At 35.9% G+C, this 16,347-nt stretch overlaps 2 protein-coding genes across 3 annotated transcripts; one reads left to right on the top strand and one right to left on the bottom strand.

Annotated features, from left to right (window-relative positions):
• Positions 1–713: 713 nt before the first annotated feature.
• LOC111304392 (uncharacterized) lies at positions 714–1,994 on the bottom strand. The gene is made up of 2 exons (XM_022900943.2): positions 1,740–1,994; positions 714–1,626 (listed from the first exon to the last, which is right to left on the bottom strand). The coding sequence occupies exons 1-2, from the start codon at positions 1,834–1,836 to the stop codon at positions 833–835; spliced, it is 891 nt and encodes a 296-aa protein (XP_022756678.2). The 5' UTR covers positions 1,837–1,994; the 3' UTR covers positions 714–832.
• A 4,843-nt stretch (positions 1,995–6,837) lies between these two features.
• Positions 6,838–15,330, top strand: LOC111303853 (indole-3-acetaldehyde oxidase-like). 2 transcript variants are annotated; one of them, XM_022900328.2, is made up of 10 exons: positions 6,838–7,318; positions 7,801–9,501; positions 10,226–10,479; positions 10,632–10,838; positions 11,074–11,292; positions 11,972–12,937; positions 13,719–13,814; positions 13,933–14,031; positions 14,322–14,511; positions 14,957–15,330. In XM_022900328.2, exons 1-10 carry the CDS (start codon positions 7,150–7,152, stop codon positions 15,172–15,174), a joined length of 4,119 nt encoding a protein of 1,372 aa, XP_022756063.2. In that variant the 5' UTR covers positions 6,838–7,149; the 3' UTR covers positions 15,175–15,330. The 2 variants fall into 2 exon arrangements, 1 of the variants encoding a protein (XP_022756063.2); XR_016327055.1 differs by lacking the exon at positions 14,957–15,330 and having other exon boundaries at positions 6,911–7,318; positions 13,691–13,814; positions 14,322–14,361.
• Positions 15,331–16,347: the final 1,017 nt, after the last annotated feature.

The following is a 16,347-nucleotide window of genomic DNA, read 5'->3' as shown; positions in this document are numbered from 1 at the left end:
ACAAAGATGACATAGTAATTTATATGCTAATTGGTTTAATATGAACCCTAATAAACATATGGTGATCGGGTAATGAACGTAGTTTGATTATAAAATTTGCTCTCGATCCTATCTTGATCAAGCCTTTTAGATTATAGTATTTTTTTGCTAGTACTTTTTAGTTATTGGTGAACAAGTTTATCTAATAAATAATTAGATAAATAGATAAGTTGTTTTATCTTTCCAAATTAAAATAAAATAAATTATACATCACAAAAATATGCATTCGAGATTATATGTTAATAAAAAATTATAGATAATATTTAAAACAAATACCACAAATTGCTAAGATGAATAAGCTTGGGAGCTTTTAATAAAATATTCGGGATTTTTTTTTATTTTTAATAAGTGAAAAAGACTTATTTACGAGTTCATTAAAAATCCTCTAGATTAGATTTTTAGTTAGTATAATTATATATGTTTATTTTAAAAGATTATTAGTTTAGACAAAGAGAAAAGAATTGCGGGTGCTAAATTTTAAATTTTAAATATGCTAAATATTATATTTTAAGGATAACTGAATAAATTAACTAAAATAGTTTCCTACTTCAACTGAATATTTTCAACATTTCTCCTAAAATATTTTTGGTTTCTGCTTTTGGCCATAAAGGTATACGACCGAAAACTTAGAAGGTCATACATTTTAAGACATCAGAGGTAGATTCTTTTAGCTAAATCAGCCAGAAATCTGAAACATGTCAAGCTCTTAATATATTACTCTTATGGATTCTCAGATACAAGTTATGTATAACTTAGAAATTACATTCACCATGAACTTCCCACAAGCTTAGTTCTAGTAGTTCCTAAGAGACCTGATCGCATTTCTGACATAAACCGCAAGTACCACAACCAATAAAACAGCCAAAACCATGTTCATCATTTTTCTTGGATTCTTTAGCCCCATGGCCAAACCATCAAGAACTTGCTTATATTTTAGCGAAAGCACGTTAATCGCTGGCTGGTATTTGTGATCAGTGCCATCGAGTTTCTCAGTCTCTACATTTTCTTTTTCTGCTGTGTCCTGCACAGAATCGCCAAACTTTTCAGCTTTTTCACTAGTTGAAGCCTTTTCCTCTTGATCCCAACCTTTTCTCTCCTCCTCCATAGGCTTGTCAGATTCATTACCAGCATTGCGTTTGTCTTTCATTTCCTTTTCTTTATCAGGTTCCTTCTCTGAAACACTGTCAGCCTCCTTTGCTAGCCCATCTGTTTTCTCACCTGTTTGTTTTTCCACGGTGGCCTTGAGAGGAGTTTCTTGAACAGCCTGTTCTGGACCATTACCTAGTTTCCGTGGCACATCGGCAGGCCTTGGAGGCTGTGGAGCATGGTTTTGATCAGACTTCGGAACTTCTACAGATGGTTTTGCTTCTTCCTGCTTCTCATCGGCCGGGATGATCAGTTTGGAGTGTTTAATATGGAGCATACCGTCCTTGAAATTGGCTCTGATTTTATTTTGGTCACAATTCGATGGAATTGGAATTTCCTTGGAGAAACGGCTGAATTTGTTGCCGCCAATTGGACGTTCTCCATATATCCTCAAGTTCCCCGCAGTGGTTACTTGAACCTTAAGTTGCGCCTTCGTAAAGCCTGTTGAATGAATCATTAGAGTACTGCTCGTCAATTTTTGTGTTGCAAATTGGCTAAATCCTTTGCCTTATCAATAAGTTAAAGAAATCATAAAAATTTGGACAAGAACAAACCTGGTAGATATGCAATTAAAGTGTCCTCCACAGCTTCATGAACCCATTCAGTTCGTAACTCAAAATCTTCATAAACAACCGTTGGCTTCGAATCCATATGTCGTACTGTTATTAGCCTTTTGTTTCTCTTCTTTGTTTTAAATCTTTTGATCAATCTAATATGAGAGTTTCTGCTATGTTGGTTTTATATGAGCAGAAGCAATAACCAAAAAGGACTGATTTTTCTGTTTTCTTTGAATATAATTATACTTTGTTCTCTTGATTTTCTCACTGATCCTTCGAGACTAAGGGTTTCATATATGCTTTGGCAACGAATCGTTGGTTACCTCATGCAAAGGCAAAGTGCAGGTTCTTTGCTGCAGCTTCAAAAGGTGAAAGCTCTGCTCCTTTTATTATATTTCACTGGAGGATAAAAGAAAAGAACACGTTGTTAATCTCTTTGATATATTAATAATAATTTTCATTAGGCATTTGTTTCTTCAAAGGTAAGGAAAGAAAATATATCAACAAAGAAAGTAGAAGGAAAGAAATGGAAGAGAAACTGCTAGACTATGTACGGTTTTATTTGAATAGTCAGTGAAAAATTTTTCATGACACTGTCATGTCATTTTGAGATTAAATTTTTAGAATTTTAACAATAAAATGATGTGATGATGCCTAAGAATATTTTTTCCATCCACCGTGCAAATAAAAACATACATTAAGTTTATTTGGATTAAAGGCTCTCGCCAGTAACAAGTTATGAGCCATATACAAAGTGAAAAAGCTTGCTCACCGGAGTTGGTGGAGAACGTTCGGTTGACTTCTTGGATGCAACACTGTTCTGATTTCGGTTCTTATTTAGGAGTTCCAATTCATTCTCATAGGTGGTTAAGAATATCTATCAATTTTGTTGGTGAAATTTAGAAGGAGGTTGTTTTTATGGAAGGGAAATCATCTTTCATTAGCAAGTTGTTGCAATCGGTAACTAGCACAATAGCCAGTTATACTGTGCAGACAGTTAGATTGCCAATTTAAATGGCAAATGATATTGATGCTCTTAAAAGGAATTTTTTATGGGGCTCTATCGAGGATAGAAAAAAGTTCACCTATTGATGTGGAAGACAGTTTGTCAGCCAAAAGATATGGGAGGATTAAGAACTAGGAAAACGACTGATATGAATAATGCCTTATTAGCTAAGCTTGGATGGAAAATGCAAGAGAGTGATTCTAGTCTTTGGACTCGAGTGTTGTGGTCCAAATATTTGAAGGGAAAATCTTTTCTACAAAAAATAATAAAAGTTGCAGCTTCTTTTACATGGCGCAGTATTTGTTCCAATAGAGAGCTGGTGAACAAGGGTTGTTTTCGCTTGATTTGTAATGGAAAGAGTACCTCCTTCGGATATGACAGATGAATTGATGATAAAACTCTAGCAGAGGAAATTGTGGATTCTATACCTCTGGAGAGGAGGGATGATAGAGTTAGTGACTATTTGGAAGATAAGGGTAATTGGGACTGGTCTAGATTAAACTTCCTGCAGAGGGAGATTGTTAATTAAATTTCATTGATCTCTTTATTGCTTTAAGAGGTAGATAAGACAATTTGGACAGCCTCTCCCAGTGGGCAATTTTCTGTTAAATCGGCTTATTCTCTCATTAAGGGTGACTTGCGGTCAAAGTTCCGCTGGAAAGGGCTTTGGAAGCTTGAATTACCTCCTAGAATCCGACATTTTCTCTGGTTAGTGTTGCATACAGATTGTTAATGAAGAAGGCTTGTGTTAAGCGACGGATCTCAAATTCACCAAGGTGTGGTGCAAATGTGGAAAATATTTTACATGTTCTTAGAGTTTGTTTTGAATCTCAAGCCATCTGGGCTTATTGGATGCATGGTGCAAAGTTAGATCATTTTAATTCCTTATCTCTGAAAATTTGGATGAATTTTAATTTTTGTAGACATGGTTTCTTGGTGGAGGGCAATATTCCTTGGTTCATTCTGTTTGGTTTTACTTGTTGGCATCTGGGCTTATTGGTTTTTTGTTTATTATGTCCCTTTCGCGTCATGTATGTCTGTCAGTCTAATATTCACTTAAATGATCTATTTGAATAATATATTATTTTTCAGCAAAAAAGATACGAAAATTTATTTGTTACAATCATGTAGTTTAACATGGAATCATCAGAAATGGTGTGCAACAGAGGTGGATTGAAGACTCTCTGAAATTCAAGGACTTGTTGTGTTGTTGTCAGTCCAGAATCCAGAGGTCATCTAGTGAAAAAGACCATCATAAAGATAAGTTATTTGTCTATGGCATCATGCCTCTTTCGACATCTACAAGTGGTACAATTTTATCTATATTGCAAGTCTTCTCCTTTATTTCTCAAAGATTGGCATTGTCAGATCCTATTTCTTTCCTTTTCCGCCCTTTCAACCTCCACCTTAGAAGAATTCATTTGGTTTATTTACTATCCTAATTCTGATGGCTGTTAATAATGGCTGGTGTTCCATTCCTTCGACATTTTAGGTCAGGGCTACGGAGTGGATTGGTGGCCTGACAGCAATATTGACTCCTGGTGCATTGAAAATATATGCTGATATATTCAACTTTCTGGTACAATTGGAGGCGAAGCTTGCTATTTTTTCATTGACTGACGTATGGTGCTCATTAAAGGTACAAGAGAGTAAGAGACATGAATACAGAGATACAAACATCCACTCTTGCATATGCATGCATGTGAACATATATGATATTTGGTAATTATTTCTTTTCCCTCAAAAGTCAAACCAAGTTAGTGCTTAATTCATAAGTCAAACTCAGTTGTCTTCATTCTTCTTTTCGTGAAATATATATATATATATATATATATATATATATATTACTAATTGATAGTTCCCTGTTTCAAGTGTTGGTAAATTACCCAATATTCATCTATCCCCATTTAGTTTCTGAATGCCAAAACTGAATAATGAATCACCAAAGAATATTATCTTTAGTTCAATCCAAATGGTGGTATACTTTATATTTCCTCTCATCCACGCTGTTCTTTGAACATTAAATTTTCTGTCATAATCTTTATGTTGTACTTTCTTAGAGTTAACATATGCTGTTGGGCTAAAAGTCTCCAATTCAATCACATCAACGGAAGCGAAATTAAACAATAAATCAAACACATAAAAGACAACAATTTAACGTAGTTCGGTCCAACTGATTTACATTCACGGATGAGAAACAAGATCCACTAGTTGTAAAGAATTAAAAACATATATCAAATCATCAACTTCACTCAACAATCAATACTCATAAGACACTCTCAATCTCTTTTAGTCCTAAAGAGTATTTTCAACCCAAACAAACACAAACCCAAACCCAAACAAACACAAACCCAAACCCTTATGCACTCTTTCAACATAACCAAACACATATCCATATACTCTCATACATCATACCTATGTGAACCCTCTCAGTCTCCTTTAATCCACTCACAAATAAACATACACACCCATAAGACACAAATAAACATATACACCCATAAGACGTAGAGTCCCAATACTCTTATGGGGTGTCTATCTCATAAAATCCTACAACTCTCTTACATCTTTTTCTCATACCAAACCTTGTAGAGACTTTACCTATTTATAACCATACAAATTTGTCCATTAAGAATCCCTCTCCTCTTAGAATTCTTTTCATGTAAGTCAAACTTACCTATTAAGAATCCCTTTCCTTTTAGAATTCTTCTCTTGCAAGTCAAACTTACCTATTAAGAATCCCTTTCCTTTTAGAATTCTTCTCTTGCAAGTCAAACTTACCTATTAAGAATCCTCTTTCTCTTGGAATTCTTCTTTTATAAGTCTTCTTGTCCATCAAGCAATATCTGACAAATCTCAAACAAATCTCTAACAAATCTCAAACGAATCTCTTATGGGATTTGAGTCAATATTCCCAACAATCTCCACCTTGACTCAAATTTCATTAATCATCTGTCTTCATGCTAGACATGCTTGGCTCCACCTGCAATGGAAGTCTTACAATCATCTTCTCTTCTCTTGTGTCTTCACGCTTCATTCAAATCAATCCTCAATCTTCAAAACTCGAACTCTTCTCTTGAATTGAGCTCCTCGAAGCTTATTTCTTCCTATGTCTTAAATCAAGCTCTTCCCACATCTTAAACCTTTAGCTTTTCCACGTCTCAAACCTTCGGCTCTTTTCACATCTTGAATCTTCAACTCTTCTCACGTTTCGAACCTTCAGCTCTGATACCATTTGTTGGGGAACACCATAGCTCTGATACCATTTGTTGGGTTAAAAGCCTCCAATCCAATCACACTAGCGGAAGCGAAATTAAACAATAAATCAAACACATAAAAGACAATAATTTAACGTAGTTCGGTCCAACTTACCTACATCCACGGATGAGAAACAAGATCCACTAGTTGTAGAGGATTAAAAACATACATCAAATCATCAACCTCATTCAACAATCAATACTCATAAGACACTCTCAATCTCCTCTAGTCCTAAAGAGTATTTTCAACCCAAACAAACACAAACCCAAACCCTTATGCACTCTTTCAACATAACCAAACACATATCCATATACTCTCATACATCATACCTATGTGAACCCTCTCAGTCTCCTCTAATCCACTCACAAATAAACATACACACCCATAAGACGTAGAGCCCCAATACTCTTATGGGGTGTTATCTTATAAAATCCTACAACTCTCTTACATCTTTTTTTCATATCAAATCTTGTAGAGACTTTACCTATTTATAACCATACAAACTTGTCCATTAAGAATCCCTCTCCTCTTAGAATTCTTCTCATGTAAGTCAAACTTACCTATTAAGAATCCCTTTCCTTTTAGAATTCTTCTCTTGCAAGTCAAATTTATTTATTAAGAATCCTCTTTTTCTTGGAATTCTTCTTTTGCAAGTCTTCTTGTCCATCAAACAAAATCTGACAAATCTCAAACAAATCTCTTATGGGATTTGAGTCAATATTCCCAACATATGCAACAGGAATTAGAAACTTGGGTTTTGGCATTCATGAAAATTCAAATGAATTCAACGTCTTGATAAGGTACTTAAACGGTCGTTACAGGAGGCAGTGAACTTGATAGCGATGAAAAAGACATTTCATCACAAAACAACTAGACAACCAATGACAGCCACCACTTATCCAAAAAAACACAATGACAGCCACCATCTCAGCTTCTCTGCTTCAATTTTCTTTTGAAAAAAAAAAAAAAAACAAAAGATTAAACGGAGAGAACGAGAGGGTATATTTTAATACTGGAAAAGAGGTTGGATAATGGATATTCCTTTGAATTGATCATATTTTTCGTGAACAAAACTTTTTGGGAACTAGTCAGTAACAATCCTACTGTCAGTTATCAGTCAGTATTAGTTTCAGCAGTGGCTAGAAAATGAGTGGGCAGACACAAACTACAACAACCCAACAAACAGAGAAAAGTTTAGTTTTTGCAGTTAATGGAGAGAGGTTTGAGCTCTCTGAAGTCAACCCTTCTACTACTTTGCTTGAGTTCTTGCGTTCCCAGACTTCTTTCAAAAGTGTCAAGCTTGGCTGTGGTGAAGGTCTCTCTTTCTCTTTCTATTTCTTTATGAAAGTAATCTTTTTTCTTATTGAAATTTTAATCAAATATGAATGCTAAGTTTCATTTTGGATTAGTTCTCTCTCATATGTTGATGGGTTTTCTTTATATGAATGGCTGGATGTCAGGTTCTCATGTCTGTTATTGCCTATAGACTCATATGTGTGTTACAATATGATAGTTGTGTTTGGATTACTTTTTCTTTGATGGATGGTTGGATTTTCTTCTGAATGTAAAAGTTTATATTTTTGTCATGTGTTTTTCATTGCTGTATTGGATGTAATTTACCTTTCACTTTGTTATGCACTTTCAAATTTGATGAATTTTTCACTCTTTTGAAGTTTTTTATGCCAATTTTATACAAACATATGGCTGTTTTCAATGAGCCGGTTAAAATTTTTGTATCTCTTTTTGTCCTCCATTTCCAAATGAATGATTTCTTGATTCTGTTTTCTTGTTTGACAGGAGGCTGTGGTGCCTGTGTTGTCCTGCTGTCCAAGTATGACGCTGTCCTTGACAAGGTTGAGGATTTTACTGTTAGTTCATGCCTCACACTACTTTGCAGTGTAAATGGATGTTCAGTCACAACAGCTGAGGGAGTTGGAAATAGCAAGGATGGTTTCCACCCTATTCAGGAAAGATTTAGTGGTTTCCACGCATCTCAATGTGGTTATTGTACTCCTGGAATGTGTGTTTCTCTTTATTCAGCACTTGTTAATGCTGATAAGACTAATAGGCCAGAACCACGTCCCGGATTCTCCAAGCTAACAGTTTCTGAAGCAGAAAAGTCTATTTCAGGAAATCTTTGTCGCTGTACTGGTTACCGACCCATTGCTGATGCCTGTAAAACTTTTGCTGCTGATGTTGATATGGAGGATTTGGGATTTAACTACTTTTGGAAAAAAGGAGAGAGTGATGAAGTAAAGCTGAGTAGATTACCTCCATACACACATAATAATGCAACTTGTATGTTTCCCGAGTTTCTGAAAATGGAAATTAAGGCAGGTTTCAATCTGGCATCTGAAGGATGTCATTGGTATAGTCCTGTTAGTCTTGAGCAGCTTCAAAGCTTATTGCAAATGGTTGAGGTGAATGATGGAACCTCAACGAAGATCGTTGTTGGGAACACAGGAATGGGTTATTATAAGGAACTAGTACATCATAAAAACTACATTGATTTGAGATATATTCCTGAGCTTTCAATTATCAGGAAAGAGCAGACGGGGATTGAAATTGGAGCATCTGTGACAATTTCCAAAGCGATTGAAGCTTTGAAGGAAGAAAATAAAGGTGGATTAAACCAAGAAGGTAAATTGGTGTTCGAAAAGCTTGCCAACCATATGGAAAGGATTGCCACAGGGTTCGTAAGGAATTCAGCTAGTATAGGAGGAAACCTGATAATGGCCCAGAGGAAACATTTTCCATCAGATATTGCTACAATACTACTTTCTGTCGATTCAATGGTTGATATATTGACCGGTCAGAGACATGAAACTATCACGCTGGAAGAGTTCCTGGGGAGGCCTCCATTAATTTTTAAAAGTGTTCTTTTAGGCATTAAAATTCCCTACTGGAGGTCAAGTAGGGATCTTTCTTCGAAAACCTACACTAAGTTGGTATATGAGACCTATCGAGCTGCACCACGCCCTATTGGAAATGCACTTCCCTATTTGAATGCTGCTTTCTTGGCTGAGGTTTCGCTATGTAAAAATTCTGCTGGAGTTATGCTAAATAACTGTCGGTTTGCTTTTGGTGCTTATGGAACAAAACATTCGATTAGAGCAAGGAAAGTCGAGGAGTTTCTTTCTGCGAAGTTGCTAAATGATAGTGTTCTATATGAGGCTATTAAACTTCTGGAAATTACTGTAATACCTGAAGATGGTACCTCCAGTCCAGCTTTTAGGTCCAGCTTGGCCGTTGGCTTTCTCTTCGAGTTCCTAAGCCCCTTAATTAACAACTCGGCTGATATTTCTAGCTTTTTGTGTAATGGATATAATAGTGCTTTGCAGTTCAATGATTCCAAAATAAAACAGAATTTTGACCAGTTTGATCAAACCAAATTCTCAACTCTGCTATCATCTGCAAAGCAGGTGATTCAGTTAAATGAAGAATATCATCCGGTTGGAGAGCCAATTACAAAAGTTGGAGCTACCCTCCAAGCTTCTGGTTTGTCCTATTCTTTGATCTAGCAACCATAGGTCATTAACAACTTTTAAGGCTCCCTTTTGGTTTTTTACGTTGCTGCTTGTTCTTTTTTTTTTTTCGTTTTTTTTCTTTTAATTGTGTTATGTTTCTCCGATATTGGTTATAAAACAAAAAGTATAATAGCAAAAGACAAAATCATTTTTGATAAATAGTGGTTAAAAATTTTAAAAATGACAATTCTATATAGAAGCAAAATTACGCATTTTGTTGCCATTAAAATTATTTTTTCACTTTTTAATTCTTCAAGATATTTTTTTTCTTTTTGTTGTCGAAAGAAAAAATAAGTAACAAAAGTGACAACCAGATGTAGCCTCTATTTTTATTAATGATGCTTTTCTGACATTCCCTAGTAGCATGAATCCTGGTGCAGGTAATTAATTGGTTAGAACATGCTAGTGAAGTGTCGGATACTTGTTCTTCAAACTATCGCCAGCAGAAACCTCAAATTCATTAAGGTTAATTGTTATAATACCTTGTTATTTAAAATGTTAAACATAAATGCTTCTGTGGATAAAATGGACTTTTCGTGTCTTGATTCATCAAGAGTAGTATTATCAGATGTCTACAAGGTTTTCTTTGTGACAGTCACTCTTGTTTTAGCTTTCATCTATAAAGTTTCAATTACCTGCTACCAGCACTGTACAATCAAATATTGTCAATGTTGCTCATCCACCATATTTTGTAGGTGAGGCTGTTTATGTGGATGACATTCCATCTCCAAGAAATTGCCTGCATGGAGCATTTATTTATAGCACTGAGCCTTTAGCACGGGTGAAGTGCATAAAATTTAAGCCTGAATCATCACTGGATGGAGTCACCACAGTTATTTCTTTCAAAGACATACCTGGGGAGAATGTAGGTGCTTGGACAATGTTTGGTACTGAACCCTTATATGCAGATGAGCTTACTCAATGTGCTGGTCAGCGCATTGCCTTGGTGGTAATTCCATGGTTTACTTCTTGTTGCTTTTCTTTGGCCTCTATTTTTATTTTTTTAATCTTCACTAATACTGAACGCAATAGAATGGTAATGTCTAATATCATCAACAAAATGACATTTTTGAAAATTGATCATATAAATGACTATTTCAGGTTGCAAATACACAGAAAAATGCAGACATGGCAGCCAACCTTGCAGTGATTGATTATGACAAGAAGGATCTAGAACCAATATTATCCGTAGAAGAGGCTTTTGAGAGATGTAGCTTTTTTGATGTCCCTCCCTACCTTTACCCCGAACAGGTTGGTGATTTTTCAAAAGGAATGGCTGAAGCTGATCATCAAATTCTCTCTGCTGAGGTAATTATCATACTTTACTGTTGCTTCTGCTCTCTCTCTCTCTCTTTCTCCTATCCATCCTTCACTTTTCCCAAACTCCCTGTTCTTTTTTTCCCTATACGAATATCTACTAGTACAACCTAATTTTGCACTCTTTTTTTTTCTGAAACATAATCATGATACAAATTCATTTAGGGTCATTTCGTTTAGAACCATTTGTTAACTTGGATCACGGGAAGTTGATTTTTATGTGTAGGTCAAACTCGGATCACAGTACTATTTCTATATGGAGACACAAACTGCTCTTGCTGTGCCAGATGAGGATAACTGCATGATAGTATACAGTTCTAGTCAATGTCCTGAGTTTGCGCATGAGACAATAGCTAAATGCCTTGGTGTCCCTGGACACAACGTCCGTGTGATTACAAGAAGGGTTGGAGGAGGATTCGGGGGAAAAGCCATAAAAGCAATGCCTGTGAGTATCATTCTGTGCTCTCTTCTTATTTCTTCTTCTTCTTCTTTGTTTTTTGTTTGAGCTTTTCTTCTCAGGTATTGCAAGGTATGCCTTGTTTCCAGCCTCGAAATTATTATTTTAAAACTTAGGGACATGAATAGTGAAATAAAGCTGCTAATTTACTAATTTCAAGTTCGTTTTACTAGTTCTCTGGGCACGTTTGTTGCTGGTATATATTATTTCACATGACACAAGCATAATTATATGCAATCGTTTTGTTTCTTTTTTCCTTTAACTAGAAACTTGAATAAAATCTGCTCAAGATATATATAAACTACAAGGCTGATGCTTATCATAGTAAAGCTTTTAACCTAAAACCAAGTAGCAAAATACATAGCGAGCTTAATTTGAATATAAGGCCACAACAAACTTAGTTGATGTTAGTTGACTTCACATAAATAAAATAGAAGGAGACAAAGTTGTGTAAGATACAAAAACTACAATAAGCATACAGTTGGAGGTTCATTTGTTTTGGAGACTATCTTCTCAATGCATGTTGAAGTGATTCTTGATCCTCTCCCATGCCTAACATCCGTCTTAGCCTAAAACTTAAAGCAACCCGCTCTAGGTCGTGCTATTTGTATTGCTTAATTATAGTCCTTTTATGTTGCTACATACTGCTTACAATTTGATGTTATAGGTTTCTACATCATGCGCAGTTGCTGCTTACAAACTGCAACGTCCAGTCAGGATGTATGTTAATCGCAAGACTGATATGATAATGGCAGGAGGAAGGCATCCAATGAAAATAACTTACAGTGTAGGATTCAAAACTAATGGGAAGATTACAGCCCTAAAACTTGATATATTAATTGATGCAGGGATGTCTGTTGATGTAAGTCCAATCATGCCACATAACATGCTTAGTTCACTTAAAAAGTATGACTGGGGTGCTTTAGCTTTCGATATAAAGTTATGCAAAACAAACCGTCCAAGTAGATCGGCAATGAGGGCCCCTGGGGAGGTACAGGCATCATTTGTTGCTGAAGCTCTAATTGAACATGTGGCGTCCACCCTTGCCCTGGAAGTCGATTCAGTCAGAAGTATCAATCTCCACAAGTATGACAGCCTTGAATTATTTTTCAAGACCAGTGCCGGTGAACCACTGGAGTATACTTTACCTTCTATATGGGATAAGTTGGCCCTGTCTTCAAGCTTTTACCAAAGGACTGAAACAGTAAAAGAATTTAATAGGTGTAATCAATGGAAGAAAAGGGGAATCTCTCGAGTGCCTATCGTGCATGAAGTACTGTTGAGAGCAACCCCAGGGAAAGTAAGCATTCTACATGATGGATCTATTGTTGTTGAAGTAGGAGGAATTGAGCTGGGTCAGGGTCTATGGACGAAGGTAAAACAGATGACTGCTTATGCTCTTAGTTTGATCCAATGTGGTGCAACAGAAGAACTTTTGGAGAAGGTGAGGGTCATACAAGCTGATACCTTGAGTTTAATTCAAGGTGGTTTAACTGCTGGCAGCACGACATCTGAATCGAGCTGTGAATCCATTAGACTTTGCTGCAATATCTTGGTCGATAGACTTACAGCTCTCAAGGAAAGGTTGGTGGAGCAAATGGGATCTATAAAATGGGAGACACTGATTCTTCAGGTATCTATCTTCACTTCTATGTATCACCTCATAATATTTTCACTTTGGCCGCTGGAGGACTTTGAGAGTTGCCATCCTTTCTAAGATCACGAGCAGCCCATTTTTATGCTCATTCTAATGCCTCTTACACCTTTAGGATCTTTGGTAAACTCAAGGTCTTATGTCCATTACTTACCATAATTAGAGGAAAGGAAAAAGGAAAGAAAAAAAAAAGAGAAGATAAAAGAGTCCTATTATTTGTTTATTCAGTTTTCTGATTCAAAATGGATTTCTTGACTGAAATATCAACATTCATTTTTTTGGATAATGCGTGTCACTTGATTTAAGGTTTCTAATATCTTAGTAATATTTAAGACCTCTGCTTGTTAGTGCACTTCTATTTTAGGTACAACTGCAAGCCTTCTTTATTTATAGTTTCTTCATTTATGTTTATTACTTGTGGCATTAACTTTTACTGCTAAATATGGCGGCTCTCTAAATAGGTAATTTTGAAATAACGAGATGTAACATTGCAGATAATCTGTAATTACTATGTTTTTAGAATGAGAAAGACAGTAAGTGGATGCCAAATATGCTACTGAGGAGTAAGAGCGGCGCTGTTAGCTTTGTTATGGGAATGAATTTTATATGGGCCTCTATTTTTGTTCTGCCTTCTAGTTCCTTATGCACTTGCATGATGAGAATTTGTTTATAAGAACAGATTGCTCAAGAGATAAGTTTATATTCTTGATGAGATATAGATGATTATTGCAGTTTCACACTTCTAATCTACCGCATGCAGGCATATCAGAATTCCGTGAACTTATCTGCAAGTTCATTATATGTACCCGATTTTTCTTCCATGAAATACCTAAACTATGGTGCTGCAGTGAGTGAGGCAAGTATATCCGTGCCCCTACTTTGTTTGGCTTTCATGATTTGCAGTTTTTGCTGAAGTGAATCTGGCTATGGTCCTTAACTATATAGTTGCTAATAATGAAGATGTGGCATTGCAGGTGGAGGTAAATCTTTTGACTGGGCAAACCACAACACTGCAGACAGATATCATATATGACTGTGGCCAGAGCTTAAATCCTGCAGTGGATTTAGGACAGGTTGGCTCAAATCTAATCTTTTTCCTGACATCAATTTAAAATATTTGTTCTGTAATCTTTTCTAATTTTCTTTTGCTCAGTCTTTACATGTCAAGCATGCTAAAATTTCCCTTGCTCTACATTATATATCATTGCCACAGAAGGATTTTCTCTGTCTTGATATGCAGGGAGTTGAGATTGTGAATGGGATCTGCCTGAAAGTTGCACTGTTTTCCTTTCTTCTAACTAATTGGTTGGCCGGCATGATCTATATGATACTAAATTCAAGAATTAACAATTTTCCTTTTCAGATTGAAGGAGCTTTTGTTCAAGGAATAGGGTTCTTTATGCTTGAAGAATACCCCACAAACTCAAATGGGTTAGTAGTTGCAGAAGGCACTTGGACATACAAGATCCCTACAGTCGACACCATACCTAAAAAATTTAATGTTGAAATCCTGAACAGTGGACATCATAAACACCGTATACTTTCGTCCAAAGGCAAGTTAATTTTTTCTTACCAAACCTAGTCTGTTTTCTTTGTGCATGAATTTTCCTATATTTTCATCTGATGTCGAAGTGGCTTTTCTAAATGGTGACACATGTACTATGCTCTTGTTGGTCAATGTTTTCTGCAATATCGATGTCCGGTGTCTTTTCTCTCGAGGAGGCCATTTGAATTTAAGTTGACCATTTGGTTCTTGGAACCAAATGATGAAAAGGCTAACCTAGAGTCAGTGTGGATTAGAGAGTCCTCCATTTTGTCATTCTCCTTGTATACTCTCTGTACTAGGTGCTCGAGGATATCAAAATGCTGCTTGATAATGTTTGTAGTGTAGTTCATGCATTGGGCACAGGGGTAAGACTAGGGAAAAAAAGAAAAACTAAGTGTGAGACTGATAACATGATACTTATCATCAATTTCTACCATCTGTTAAATTTGCAGCTTCCGGAGAGCCACCGTTAACTCTAGCAGTGTCTGTTCACTGTGCTATAAGAGCAGCTATCAAAGAAGCCAGGCAACAACTTCATTCATGGGGTGGCATAGATGAGTCTAATTCAACGTTTCAGTTGGAGGTACCCGCCACCATGCCTGTTGTGAAGGAGCTCTGTGGGCTTGATAGTGTTCAGAGGTTCCTACAGTGGACAATAGGCAGCAAGTGATGTTGGAACATTTTCAAAATAAGTCGTATGACTTGCATACGATAGTGAAAGTTGTTTGTACATACATTTAGATAGCTATGTTTATATGAACAAATATTAACTGTTTATACAAAAAGATATAAATTTGATTATAAATATTTTTTTTGGTTTTTGAAATTTAAAAAAAAAAAAACTTACGTTGAAAAAGGTTCTGTACAGGAATATAATCAGAAAAACTTTTTACAAGTTTTTTCTAACAAAATCAGATAATTTTGTTCTTACCTTGATAAATGTTATTGTCAGGTTTTGATTGTAAAGGGCTTCCTAATCTCTCTTACTATACCTGTTCTTTTCCTTTGTCTGAATTAACCTGCTACAACAACAGTACAAGCTGTATTTTCTACCTTTGATTAACTGTTTTCATGGCAATTCACTAGTATTTCTGTTGACTTGCTACCATCTAGATGAAACTGGAGTCACAATACTATTTCTATATGGAGACACAAAGTGCTCTGGCCCTGCCAGATGAAGACGACTGCTTGATAGTGAACAGTTCTAATCAATTCCCTGAGTTTACACATGATACGATAGAAAAATGCTTTCTGTATAGTTGGCTGAATCTAATCCATGTGCTTGTTTGTCTTTTCTACCAAGTCTTTAATTAAATCAATGGGCTGAAAACCTCTGAATTTTACAGCTTCGTTGGTTTGGACTGAATGACTTTTAGGCTTGTTGGCTACTTTTGCTATTCACATTATGATAGATCAATTCACTTCAACATCATTGTTTCACATGCAACCAAATATATTTTGGTGGTTCAATGAATCTTCTTTTCCTTTTTCTTAGTGAATGAGTTAGAGATGTTTAGCTTACTAAAACTAATACTATTCAGAATTGGATACTAACTTAAGCATATTTAGTTGGAGATTCAATGGTTTGTCTACCTCTGTTCAGTCATATAGAAGTGATTCTTGATCCTCTGTTATGCATAATATCCATCTAATTTTTTTATTTGTGGCTTCTTACTTTTGGTGCTACCTTCTTCCTAGTTCGTTATTTGTATCGCTTAATTAGATGACTTAATGTAGGTTGCTACAGCATGTGCACTTGCTACTTACAAATTACATCGTCCAGTCAGGATATACATGAACCGCAAGACTGATATGATCATAATGGCAGGAGGAAGGCATCCAA

This window comes from Durio zibethinus, chromosome 13 (genome assembly GCF_047325235.1).
Source record: "Durio zibethinus cultivar Kanyao isolate XHJ-2024 chromosome 13, ASM4732523v1, whole genome shotgun sequence".
NCBI lineage: Eukaryota > Viridiplantae > Streptophyta > Magnoliopsida > Malvales > Malvaceae > Durio > Durio zibethinus.
This window is presented reverse-complemented; position numbering and strand designations above follow the sequence as displayed.

Bases quoted from the DNA above. Each gene is read 5' to 3' on its own strand.
- LOC111304392 (XM_022900943.2), bottom strand. From the start codon at position 1,836: ATGGATTCGAAGCCAACGGTTGTTTATGAAGATTTTGAGTTACGAACT. The intron at 1,627-1,739 runs GTTTGTTCTTGT...TTCATTCAACAG, and splicing joins TTTAATTGCATATCTACCAG to GCTTTACGAAGGCGCAACTT.
- LOC111303853 (XM_022900328.2), top strand. From the start codon at position 7,150: ATGAGTGGGCAGACACAAACTACAACAACCCAACAAACAGAGAAAAGT. The intron at 9,502-10,225 runs GTTTGTCCTATT...CATATTTTGTAG, and splicing joins AGCTACCCTCCAAGCTTCTG to GTGAGGCTGTTTATGTGGAT. The intron at 11,293-11,971 runs GTGAGTATCATT...TTGATGTTATAG, and splicing joins AAGCCATAAAAGCAATGCCT to GTTTCTACATCATGCGCAGT.